The 13,453-nt window shown below is 40.4% G+C and overlaps 1 protein-coding gene across 7 annotated transcripts in view; it reads left to right on the top strand.

Moving 5' to 3' along the window:
* The window catches only part of SH3D19 (SH3 domain containing 19), a 129,736-nt gene that overhangs the window by 59,735 nt on the left and 56,548 nt on the right, over window positions 1–13,453 (top strand). For 6 of the 7 annotated variants that reach the window (XM_063458509.1, XM_063458505.1, XM_063458508.1 and 3 more), the window contains exons 3-4: window positions 6,126–6,166; window positions 6,776–6,818. In XM_063458509.1, the coding sequence (XP_063314579.1) occupies window positions 6,126–6,166; window positions 6,776–6,818 (84 nt within the window). Of the gene's footprint in view, window positions 1–5,590; window positions 5,700–6,125; window positions 6,167–6,775; window positions 6,819–13,453 lie in introns of those variants that run through there. The other variant, XM_063458507.1, reaches the window with a different exon arrangement.

Here is a 13,453-nt window from a genome sequence, read left to right as displayed (position 1 = left end):
TGACTCAACAAGTCAAGGCATCGTAAATGGTTTGACTATTTTTATTAGGACAGTGCTGGGGCACATCTAGCACCATAACCACTACAGTGCACAAAGGTGTTTGAAATGTTTCTTTAAGCCCAGATAAAGGGATACCAAAAGCTGGAATCACCTACCCCCATTTAACACTTCATGCAGAAATGCTATTTAAACTAGAAAAGCTACAATTTCTGGGGAAATTGTGAAGTGTTCTTGCCTCCACCAGTAGTCTACAACTGGAGTGGGCGGAGTAACTGTTATTATTTATTTATATAGCACATTTAATTGCAACGTTGTTTCCCAAAGTGCTTCACAGTTACATTAAAACATACATTTATAAAAACATTAGCAGGTGTGAAAAAGGCTTTGTCTATGACATCACTTGCTGCTGCAGCCTGGCACAAGTCAGAGTATTTTGGCAGTTGCCATCTTCAAATGGTCATATTTTAAACACTATAAATCCTACAGCGAAGAGCTTCACATTCTGAGAATCACAAGACCCAGACCTACATTTTGATGTATAGTATGTCTCTGAGATATTAACAATGAAGGCACAGTCGCAGTTTAGAAATTGCCCTTCAAATGTGAGCTTTGCAGAGTGGAGTTTCAATGAATGTCAATGGACTGCGTGAGTTGCAAACAAATGGTCATATTGCGAAAACTATAAGGACTATGGCTTAGCTGTCTGCATTTTTAGTGGCAGCAGGGATAGCTGAACGTTTTGATATAAGATTTGTGTCGGTGGGCCTGAAAATGAGCAAGTGGTGGCAGTTTAGAAATCATGTCCTGATTTTTCATCTTTTGCCAGCTCCCACTCTAGCTTTGCCATTCATTCCTATGGGACAAATTTCACCACAAGAACAACGATATTCCGTGAACCATTCGGCGAAACGTTCCACAAAGTAATAGCAACACGATCGGGAACAATCTGCACGTTTTGGTAAATTTTGGTCTATGTAGTGTAAAAACTGTGGGAGGAGTTAGGGTGGTAAATTTGGCTATAATAATAATAATAATAATAACTAGAAAAGCTACAATTTCTGGGGAAATTGTGTGAAGTGTTCTTGCCTCCATCAGTAGTCTACAACTAGAGTGGGCGGAGTAACTGTTAGTATTTATTTATATAGCACATTTAATTGCAATGTTGTTGCCCAAAGTGCTTCACAGTTACATTAAAACATACAGTTATAAAAAAATTAGCAGGTGTAAAAGGCTTTGTCTATGACATCACTTGCTGCTGCAGCCTTGCACAGGTCAGAGTATTTTGGCGGTTGCCATCTTCAAACTGTCGTATTTTAAAAACTATAATTCCTACAGTGAAGAGCTTTATATTGTGAGAATCACAAGACCCAGACCTACATTTTGATGTATAGTATGTCTCTGAGATATTAACAATGAAGGAACAGTCGCAGTTTAGAAATTGCCCTTCAAATGTGAGCTTTGCAGAGTGGAGTTTCAATGAATGTCAATGGAAGGCGTGAGTTGCAAACAAATGGTCATATTGTGAAAACTATAAGGACTATGGCTTAGCCGTGGACATTTCTAGTGGCAGCAGGGATAGCTGAACGTTTTGATATAAGATTTGTGTAGGTGGGCCTGAAAATGAGGGAGTGGTGGCAGTTTAGAAATCATGTCCTGATTTTTCAGCTTTTGCCAGCTCCCACTCTAGCTTTGCCATTCATTCCTATGGGACAAATTTCGCCACAAGAACGACGATATTCCGTGAACCATTCGGCGAAACGTTCCACAAAGTAATAGCAATCCGATCGGGAACAATCTGCACGTTTTGGTATATTTTTGTCTATGTAGTGTAAAAACTGTGGGAGGAGTTAGGGTGGCAAATTTGGCTATAATAAGAATAATAAGAATAACTAGAAAAGCTACAATTTCTGGGGAAATTGTGAAGTGTTCTTGCCTCCACCAGTAGTCTACAACTGGAGTGGGCGGAGTAACTGTTATTATTTATTTATATAGCACATTTAATTGCAATGTTGTTGCCCAAAGTGCTTCACAGTTACATTAAAACATACAGTTATAAAAACATTAGCAGGTGTAAAAGGCTTTGTCTATGACATCACTTGCTGCTGCAGCCTGGCACAGGTCAGAGTATTTTTGCGGTTGCCATCTTCAAACGGTCATATTTTTAAAACTATACATCCTACAGCGAAGAGCTTTATATTGTGAGAATCACAAGACCCATACCTACATTTTGATGCATAGTATGTCTCTGAGATATTAACAATGAAGGCACAGTCGCAGTTTAGAAATTGCCCTTCAAATGTGAGCTTTGCAGAGTGGAGTTTCAATGAATGTCAATGGACGGCATGAGTTGCAACAAATAGTCATATTGTGAAAACTATTCGGACTATGGCTTAGCCGTGGACATTTTTAGTGACACCGCGGATAGCTGAACGTTTTGATATAAGATTTGTGTAGGTGGGCCTGAAAATGAGGGAGTGGTGGCAGTTTAGAAATCATGTCCTGATTTTTCAGCTTTTGCCAGCTCCCACTCTAGCTTTGCCATTCATTCCTATGGGACAAATTTCGCCACAAGAACGACGATATTCCGTGAACCATTCGGCGAAACGTTCCACAAAGTAATAGCAATCCGATCGGGCACAATCTGCACGTTTTGGTAAATTTTGGTCTATGTAGTGTAAAAACTGTGGGAGGAGTTAGGGTGGCAAATTTGGCTATAATAAGAATAATAATAACTAGAAAAGCTACAATTTCTGGGGAAATTGTGTGAAGTGTTCTTGCCTCCACCAGTAGTCTACAACTGGAGTGGGCGCAGTAACTGTTATCATTTATATAGCACATTTAATTGCATCTTTGTTGCACAGTTACATTAAACCATACATTTATAAAAACTCTAGCAGGTGTACAAAAGGCTTTGTCTATGACATCACTTGCTGCTGCAGCCTTGCACAGGTCAGAGTATTTTGGCGGTTGCCATCTTCAAACGGTCGTATTTTAAAAACTATAAATCCTACAGTGAAGAGCTTTATATTGTGAGAATCACAAGACCCAGACCTACATTTTGATGCATAGTATGTCTCTGAGATATTAACAATGAAGGCACAGTCGCAGTTTAGAAATTGCCCTTCAAATGTGAGCTTTGCAGAGTGGAGTTTCAATGAATGTCAATGGAAGGCGTGAGTTGCAAACAAATGGTCATATTGTGAAAACTATCAGGACTATGGCTTAGCCGTGGACATTTCTAGTGGCAGCAGGGATAGCTGAACGTTTTGATATAAGATTTGTGTAGGTGGGCCTGAAAATGAGGGAGTGGTGGCAGTTTAGAAATCATGTCCTGATTTTTCAGCTTTTGACAGCTCCCACTCTAGCTTTGCCATTCATTCCTATGGGACAAATTTCGCCAGAAGAACGACGATATTCCGTGAACCATTCGCCGAAACGTTCCACAAAGTAATAGCAATCCGATCGGGAACAATCTGCACGTTTTGGTGTATTTTTGTCTATGTAGTGTAAAAACTGTGGGAGGAGTTAGGGTGGCAAATTTGGCTATAATAAGAATAATAAGAATAACTAGAAAAGCTACAATTTCTGGGGAAATTGTGTGAAGTGTTCTTGCCTCCATAAGTAGTCTACAACTAGAGTGGGCGGAGTAACTGTTAGTATTTATTTATATAGCACATTTAATTGCAATGTTGTTGCCCAAAGTGCTTCACAGTTACATTAAAACATACAGTTATAAAAAATTAGCAGGTGTAAAAGGCTTTGTCTATGACATCACTTGCTGCTGCAGCCTTGCACAGGTCAGAGTATTTTTGCGGTTGCCATCTTCAAACGGTCGTATTTTAAAAACTATAAATCCTACAGTGAAGAGCTTTATATTGTGAGAATCACAAGACCCAGACCTACATTTTGATGCATAGTATGTCTCTGAGATATTAACAATGAAGGCACAGTCGCAGTTTAGAAATTGCCCTTCAAATGTGAGCTTTGCAGAGTGGAGTTTCAATGAATGTCAATGGAAGGCGTGAGTTGCAAACAAATGGTCATATTGTGAAAACTATCAGGACTATGGCTTAGCCGTGGACATTTCTAGTGGCAGCAGGGATAGCTGAACGTTTTGATATAAGATTTGTGTAGGTGGGCCTGAAAATGAGGGAGTGGTGGCAGTTTAGAAATCATGTCCTGATTTTTCAGCTTTTGACAGCTCCCACTCTAGCTTTGCCATTCATTCCTATGGGACAAATTTCGCCAGAAGAACGACGATATTCCGTGAACCATTCGGCGAAACGTTCCACAAAGTAATAGCAATCCGATCGGGAACAATCTGCACGTTTTGGTATATTTTTGTCTATGTAGTGTAAAAACTGTGGGAGGAGTTAGGGTGGCAAATTTGGCTATAATAAGAATAATAAGAATAATAATAATAATATATATGTGAGATAACATTAAGTGGTCTTGCTATGCAAGAACACTTAATAATAATAATATATATGTGAGATAACATTAAGTGGTCTTGCTATGCAAGAACACTTAATAATAATAATATATATGTGAGATAACATTAAGTGGTCTTGCTATGCAAGAACACTTAATAATATATATGTGAGATAACATTAAGTGGTCTTGCTATGCAAGAACACTTAATAATTTTAAAAGAATAATAATGTACTTACTTCCCTTTGATTCACTTGTCCATTGCAAATTATCAGGGAGTGCTACAGGGGCTTGTAGTTCAGATATCAGTAAAAGCTGTATGGTCATGGGGAGATCCATCATGACAAAAATGCCAGCTAATAGCAGTCTATGATCAAGTTTCTATTATCTTGCTGAGTAGCTTCACTCGTGGTTTTATTTTTTTTCATGAATCAAAGCACTTGCAAGTTTTCCCCAAGACAGTTATAGCATATTCGAGCCCGTGCAAGATTTTCAGGAATGTTTCACTTCCATACAAATTCCCATCCTTCGCCTATCATGTTGGATTGTGTACTGGGACTACAGTTGCATCAAATTTAGCAAATTCCTGCAGTATTACTGAGTAGGAAAGAAGGAATGACATCAAGCAGTCTAAATGGTTATAGCGCTCGGAGTATCTCTATAATTTTTGGTCCCTTTAAAACAATCATTGCCTGCCCTACCAGTACTCACAAAGGAATACCCCTCGTGAAACACTAGCACTGTAATACCAAAGTGGGAGGGGGAGTTGGAAGGAGGACATATTTAGGAACTAGCTTTTTAAAACGATGAAGTAGCAGTCATACAAATAAAACGTATTGTTTTCCATGTTCATTTCTGCAGCAAGGGATCACGATAGGGTGCTGATAATGTCCTGTCTGTTTGCATTTCCTTTCCTGTTGTTGTGGTGTGCCCAAGGAAACCTTGAGGTTAGAGCCTTGTGGAACATATCACTCTGTTTTTGTATTTGTTTCTTTAAAACAACATGTATGCTGTGTCTGCTAAGCTGAATAAGAATGCCTGTGTTCTGAGTTTTGCTGGAAAATGTCAGTGCTCTGTGTGTGTTTCTAATCTTGACTGACCCTCCAGGGAGCCTTCATCTAGAGAGTTGGGATGAAGAGAAGCTTCTCTCACAGATAAACAGATAAATCAGTCTTTCCGTTCTTTTTGGAGTTACTGGATTTGGAGCAAACACAGCTTTCTCTTGGAATAAGTAAACGACAGGGTTGGTTCGGGGTCTGTGAGAATTGGTAAATAATGTATGACAATTGTATATGTAACAAGTATTTATTTTGTATCATATTCTGCGCATGTAACCTAGCAGCTCGCAACGTCGGTGTTTTGAAGATCATTGCATCTGGAAGAGAGTGATGAAGTGCATGGAAATACCGCTTTCATGCTCTGGTTCTTATTATAAAGAAGGCTGGAAAAGGGTGGATTCACCAGATTATTTTACAACCCTGGCACATACAAAAGCATTTTGGCTTTTAATATTGGATCTGCCCTTTTTATCACTTTTGTTTTTTTTTCATTTTCTCTTTAACTGACAGAGGTCTGGACAGTATATTACTTTAACCGCAGAGAGGGCTTTAACTATGCGTTCTAGAGTTGCTCATTTTGATCCTTACTGAATAAATAATCATTATTAATATTCAATTTTTTTTTTCTTTTTCCAGACAAGGGCCTTTGTCCTCCATAAGAGCTGTCATTAAAAGAAGTAAGTAATGCTGTATATATTTATTTACACGTCTGTGTTTAGTTTTATGCATTTTGCTCAGTGAATCTATGTAAATCTTGTAAACTGCTGCAATCATTAACTCTTTGGGAACCATGTGAATATTTGCACACCTGGTGGGTATGCTAAAAGAACAGATTATGTTTTAATTTGGACTGCAAATACCAACACTTGATTTTTACTTTCACATGTTCTTTTCTGGACCGATAACAGAAATGTACACAATCCTACATTTTTCATCCTCTATTTAGCTGTCAATCATAATTCACAGTTTAGTTAATTAACCCCAATGTGTATAAAAGCTCTGTTTTGTGTGCTTGCCACCAGCTGTGCTTTCGTTTAAAAAAAAATTAGAACTTTCTCAAGGACTTATGTCTTTTTTTCCACCTAGAGCGCTATGCCACAATGTTTCAATGTTTTTCTACACTGCCTTATTAAAATGTATGTGTGCTTGCAAAGTCCTATACAGATAATGGTACATGAGCCTATAGCTGTATAGGTGATTTCTGTAAAAAAAATTACAATGCAAGTAAAGTGGATTAGCTTTTATTGACTTATTTATAATATTTCTTGTTTTGTTTTTATTTATAGCTTCCAGGACCTCTACTCAGAACGAGCAACAACGAGACAGAAGGTACATATGTGTCATTAATTGCGTTTAATGAGTCCAGTCGGAGCAGGGGTGCACAGTTTATTTATAGAGTGGGTGCTCAATAGACAAAACAACTAGAAAATGTAGAATTAATGGTATACCAACATTTTTCACCTAGTGAGTAAGCAGGGCATCTAGTGTCAATCTTGTAAGCATCTCATTAAGAAGTTGTGTGTGTGTCATTGTCATTGTTTTGCATGCAAGGGGTTAAATGGATTGCTGTTAAAGTGTACATTTTCATTCTAACATACATGTTATAAAATAAGCACATTATGGCTATTTCAGGTTTACCTGCTGGGTATAATACAAGATCTTTGTATTTTAAATAAAATAAAAGTAGATTTCTAGACATATTAATTAAGAGTATGCCCCCAATCCCCTCTCAAATGTTTCTACATACTAGGTCTGCAACAGTACAAACAAAGAGCCATGTTATTAGTCCTGTTTAGTCATGTCTGGTTTGAAATTGTGGAAATGTTGAGTAATGTAAACGTTCTAAAATAATGTGATGAGTCATTGATGCATATTGGCACAATATGTTAGTTTTCCTGTTGCCATGGATTTCTACATGCTAAAGTAATCATGTAAAGATGTATACTTTTTATTTGGTATCTTTTGCCATGCTGTGTCTAGACTGGTAGAGATTCATACAAATACTGTTATGTCGGATTGTAGAGTTTTGTCATTTGTTGTTGGTGTTGATCATTACATAGGTATTTGATAGTAAATGTATGATCACACAACCTGTTGTAAAGTGTGTGGAGTGTTGTGGGAATTATTAAATAGGAATCCAATTTACAACAGCAGGGTAGGGGTGCCCAAGAAGGTATAGACTTGATTAGGCAATTTCAGACATCCCAACATGCTTGACCTCATTTCAGGGAGGTGGCTTCACCAGCTACTGTCCCCCACCCTCCCCCACATACACATCCCACACAGCCACGAAACATGTATGAACAAGGACGTGCCGTTTTTATTATGACAAAACAAAACTATTTATTTAACAACATATCGCAAATATTTACACACACCTTGTCACACACTGACCTACAGATGCACATACACACAGATACACACAATGACATACAGATGCACATACATACAGATACACACACAATCTGACACACATACATTTATAATTTTTATATTTGCAGCCACCCTCCTGTTAACATACCTTTTGTGTCCAGGAGGATGGCTGGAGTGGGGTCCTGGTGCTGACTGAGGCTTATGGGAGTGAGTGAGAATGAAGGAGCTCACTCTAGCCTTTCCTCTGCCTCCATGCTTTCTGTAGTGGTGCCTCCAGTCTCCTCCCTCCCTTCCGGTGTTCAGTGCTGCTGGGGTGAAGTGATCTGCTGTCACTTCCCCCCAGCCGGCTCATATCACAGGGGAGCCGTATTGAAAATGCTGGAGACTTACGGATCCTCCGGGAGACTTACAGATCCTGCGGAAGATTTGGGATGTCTGCCATTTATTAAATGAATAGTAATGGAAAACTATGACCGCAAATTGGCAAACTAAACCCCATACATAAAATATAAAGGTATTATTTCACTAAAATCTGTCTACAGTTAGCAAAGACATTAGTGCAGTGTTAATATGTGGAGTTTAAATAGTGAAAGAGAAGTGTGCATGGTCCATGTCACACAGACTGGGTTAATCACTAAAATGAGAATTCCAAGCAAATTCCAAATTCAAAGTAAAAATCACCAAACTGGAAACGTTCTCTAGTATGCTTTCAGATCGGCTACTTTGGTCTTAAATTTGAAATTCACTTTGAGTTCTAACTTTATTGAAAAGCCCTGGTAGACTACAATTCCAGAAGGTTTTTGTGAGGTCAAGGAGACTTGAAGGGACACTGTAGGCACCCAGACCACTTCAGCTCATTGACCCTATTTTGTTTCCTTTCTTTCTTTCTTTTTTTCAAAATTCACTATAGAAGTTTATAATTGGTATACCGTTTAAAACGTTACAACCTATTTTTAATGGCATTCTAATAAAAATAAGTAGTAATATTAAATTGTGATAGACCAAGGCACAGAGGGGAGAGCTACACATGGGTTTAAACTATAAGAACAGAGTTTCAGTGCTTAACTTTGTCTTTTTTGCTCACAATAAATGTGCTCTAGTTCAGTCACTGGCAATAAGCGTATGGTGTGTAGGAGCGTTTATGGAACTTTTTTCAGCTATCCTTCTTTAACACACAGAGCAGGAACCCAGTTTCCAGCTCAACACTTCTTGCAGAGTTGTGCTATTCCTTCCTATGCATCCCTTCTTGTTTTTTCCACTGTTTTTGTTCTTGTTCTCAACATTGCAGTTCGCGACAGATGTTTGTAATTAAAGGTCCGACTTGAACTTATAGACACTTGTTTTATTTTTCCACATCTGATTTCAATAGCTCTGCTCATTAATATGTTTTATTGTCATGTTAAACTATGTAAAAAGGAATTCTATAAAATATGATCATGCATTGGCACTCTACACGAGTTGTCTCTTTAAATAGGCATATTATACTAAAATTTTAACATTATATAAGTATACTTCTCTTGCAGAAAAGGCATATTCTTGTATATAAAATGGCATTTTAGCTATGCATTGTTGTAAAAGCTGTGTTACAAGCAAGTGTTGCTTTGGGTCTGGTAGGAACACTGTAGGGCCAGGAACACAAACATGTATTCCTGACACTATAGTGTTAGAAACACCACATGCTCCCCTCCCCCCCCCCCCCCCCCACCTCCTTAACGCCCTAAATATAGTAAAGTCCACTCTGCCCCTAATCTGCCTGTTTGTCTGACATCATCAGAATTGATAATCTGAGCCAATCACAATGCATTGGATTGGTTGAGACAGTCAAGGAGGCAGATCAGGGACAGAGCCAGAACAAGTCAAACACAGCCCTGGCCAATCAGCATCTCCTCATAGAGATGAATTGAATCCATGAATCTCCATGAGGAAAGTTCAGTGTCTGCATGCAGAGGGGTGGAGACACTGAATGTCAGTGCTGCACACTCTGTAGCACTGCCCCAGGAAGAACCTCTAGTAGCCATCTGAGGAGTGGCCAGTGGAGGTATCCCTAGGCTGTAATGTAAACACTGCATTTTCTCTGAAAAGACAGTGTTTACTGCAAAAAGCCTGCAGGGACATACTAAACTCACCAGAATATGTGAGTACAATAAGCTGTACTTTTTCTTTTTTTTTTCGTATAAATTCTTTTATTCCATTTTTAACAAATATACATATACCTACATAACGTCACAAGTCTAATTGCATCTTAACTTATTCATTACATTCACATTACACAATAGACAAACATATTACATATTACACCCTTATCTGCAAGGATAGCTCAGGAGAGAAATCTGTCTAAGCTCAGAGCTCTTGTTATTTCAGTGGTTACAGGTCTATTATATACCAGTTTAATTTATATAGTAATTTCTAGTTTGTTAACCCAACTTTACCATAGGTCCCTTCTTTTTGGGGAGTTCAGATACGGGATACTCAAATCTCTTTCCATCTTCACCTGGAGATTTATTTGATTTTTAATCGTTTCCCAAAGCAATGCTTGATTTGATTTCCAATTCCGTGCCAGAACAATTTTAAATGCAATAAAACAGTGAATTATAAATCCTCTGGTTGTATTTGTCATATTTGGTCAATGCATATGCAACAGAACTACCTCTGTTTTTTTAACTAGTTCTATTCCAGTTGTATCTTTAATAAAACTTAGCATTCTCCTAATTGAGATCTGAATATTTGAGCAACTCCACCAAATATGTAGAAAGGTTCCGTCCTCTTTATCGCATCTCCAGCATTTAGACGTGACTCCTTTGTACATCTAAGATAGCTTACTAGGGACTAAATACCATCTATAAGCAACTATAAGCCAGCTGTACTTTTTCTATTGACTATAGTGTCCCTTTAACCCCTTAAGGACCAAACTTTTGGAATAAAAGGGAATCATGACATGTCACACATGTCATGTGCCCTTAAGGGTTTAAAACAAATGCTGAGGTCTGCCATACCCTAGCATATGTTCATAAGTGTTGAACCGACCCCCAAAAATTACAGGCAAATAATATCACATTTTTTTCCCTGCTATTCTTTATTACACTTTGAAAAGAAAAGGTTTCCTGGAGAGTTATCCACAATGTGGTTTCTGGTTGCAGCTAATGCTTCCCTATATTGGCTGCTAGTTTTGATGAACTCCTTTTAATCTGTGCGTGTCTCATATATACAAGAATGGTGCCGGATCTTTTATGGGAAAATATGAAATGCTCTCAAATGATTTCAAAATGTTTTGGACGTTTTAGTATAAATTTTTAAAATATACCAGCGGACATTGCAGGGGAATTCCAGTTGTTCTATCGATCCCTATACAACCTAGATCCGAAGGAAACACAATCACAATCGGCGACGATAATGGCACACACGCAAGACTACCTCCGCGAAACGGTCGGACCAACAATCCCACCGGATACAGCAACCGACTTGGAGGCCCGGGTCACGGAGAACGAACTAGCGGCGGCACTAAAGGCAACCAAGAGGGGGAAGGCACCAGGCCCGGACGGATTCTCCACGGGTTATTATAAAACGTTTCATCGATAGTCCTACCGTGGCTCACAAAGGCCCTAAACGCTGTCGCAGACGGGGGTCGCTTTGGCGCCGAATCCCTAGCAGCTACCATAACTGTTCTCCCTAAACCTGGAAAAGATCCATCGCTCTGTGGTAGCTACCGTCCGATCTCGTTATTGAATGTAGACACACAACTATTTACAAAAGTGCTTGCTACCAGGCTCCAATCCATTCTTCCCTCCCTTATACACAAGGACCAAACGGGATTCATACCAGGACGGGAGGCGAGGGATAGCACGCTCTGGCTCTTCGCGCTACAACACCAGGCGAGGAAAACACAGCAACCCCTTCTCTTGCTTTCCACGGATGCCGAGAAGGCTTTTGACCGTGTGAAATGGCCGTATATGTTCGCCACCCTTGGCCAGATGGGACTGGGACTCAGATTCCTCACGATGATTCGGGCTCTGTACGACAAACCGCAGGCCGCGGTGCGAGTCAACGGAGCACTTACCGGAGATTTCGAGATCTCCAATGGTACGAGGCAGGGATGCCCTCTATCTCCGTTACTCTTTGCCATCTCGTTGGAACCCTTGCTTCAGAGGCTGCGCCAGCATCCGGACATTAGTGGCTTCACATGGCTGGGCACGAACCATAAGGTAGCCACATACGCGGACAATCTCCTATTTTATATAACGAACCCTCGAATTGCGATGCCCTGCCTGCTGTCGGAGTTTGAGATATTTGGCTCGATCTCAGGCTTCAAGCTCAACTTATCAAAATGCGAAGTGCTAAATGTCTCTATGCCCGAGGATGAATACGCGCCTCTAGAATCATTGTTCCCATTCCGGTGGTGCTTTCAAAAAATAAAATATCTTGGGATTTGGATAACCCCAAACCCTAATGATCTATACCGACACAACTTTGTCCCCCTCCTGAAGAAAGTAACAACAGACTTGGAAAGATGGGCGCACCCACACATTTCGTGGCATGGGCGGATAGCAGTTCTAAAGATGAACATCCTACCATGGCTGCTCCGCTTTAAAATCTGCGGTCATACGATGCGTATGGAGAGGGGAGAGAGCACGACTACGATACGACCTACTGTGTCTACCCAGGCACCGTGGTGGCCTAGCGCTGCCTCACTTCAGGAAGTATCACAAAGCCACGGTTCTGCAGCGCATAGTCGAGTGGCATGCAGAACCTCAACAACAACAGTGGGTGACATTGACACGGGATAACCCTGAAACTCCAGTGCAACCAGCCATCTGGGGAGGGACAGCTAGAAGGGCACAGAGAGTCACTAAGGAGGGACTGATGGAACAAACGCTGTATACCTGGAATTCCATGAGGGAGGTACCCCACATCTCGCCTACACCTAGTCCGATGCTTTCCATCACTCACAACAAAGAGATAGGGGGTGGATTTCCACCAACGATGTGGCCTTTTGGGGAAGGACGCGACTACATACCAATTCACAGGTCCTACGGAATGGATCACTACAGCCCCTGGACGCCCTCTTAGAGGGACAACCCCGGACACCACTGGCAATATTTCGCTACTTACAGGTGAAGCATTATCACGATAGTACACGGAACAAGGAACGATTACATAGGGCACGCACATGGTTTGAGGACTGCTGCGAGAGAAGGATCGTAATGAACAATGCTATTTCTACACTTTATCAACACCTTCTGACAGGGCACCTGACGACGAACGCGATGTTTCGCAGACAATGGGAGCAGCGGATGGACACAACCTTCACACCACAACAATGGGACAAGGCACTTCTGTGGCAACACAAGAGCTCGGTCAGCTCCCAATATCAAGAAACAAACTACAAACTGATTGCCTCTTGGTACAGAACTCCGGTCCTTCTGCATAGGATTTTCCCGACCATCGCACCAACATGCTGGAGATGCCAGAGGGGAAGGGGGACAATGATGCATATTTGGTGGGAGTGCAACGAAATCACTCCATTCTGGAATTTGATCAGACAAAGAATAACAGAAATACTGGGTGACATGACAGACTGGTCAGCCGCTCTGGCC

Source organism: Pelobates fuscus, chromosome 6 (genome assembly GCF_036172605.1).
Source record: "Pelobates fuscus isolate aPelFus1 chromosome 6, aPelFus1.pri, whole genome shotgun sequence".
NCBI lineage: Eukaryota > Metazoa > Chordata > Amphibia > Anura > Pelobatidae > Pelobates > Pelobates fuscus.
Note: the sequence above shows the minus strand (reverse complement) of the source record. Positions and strands in the feature narration are given on the sequence as shown.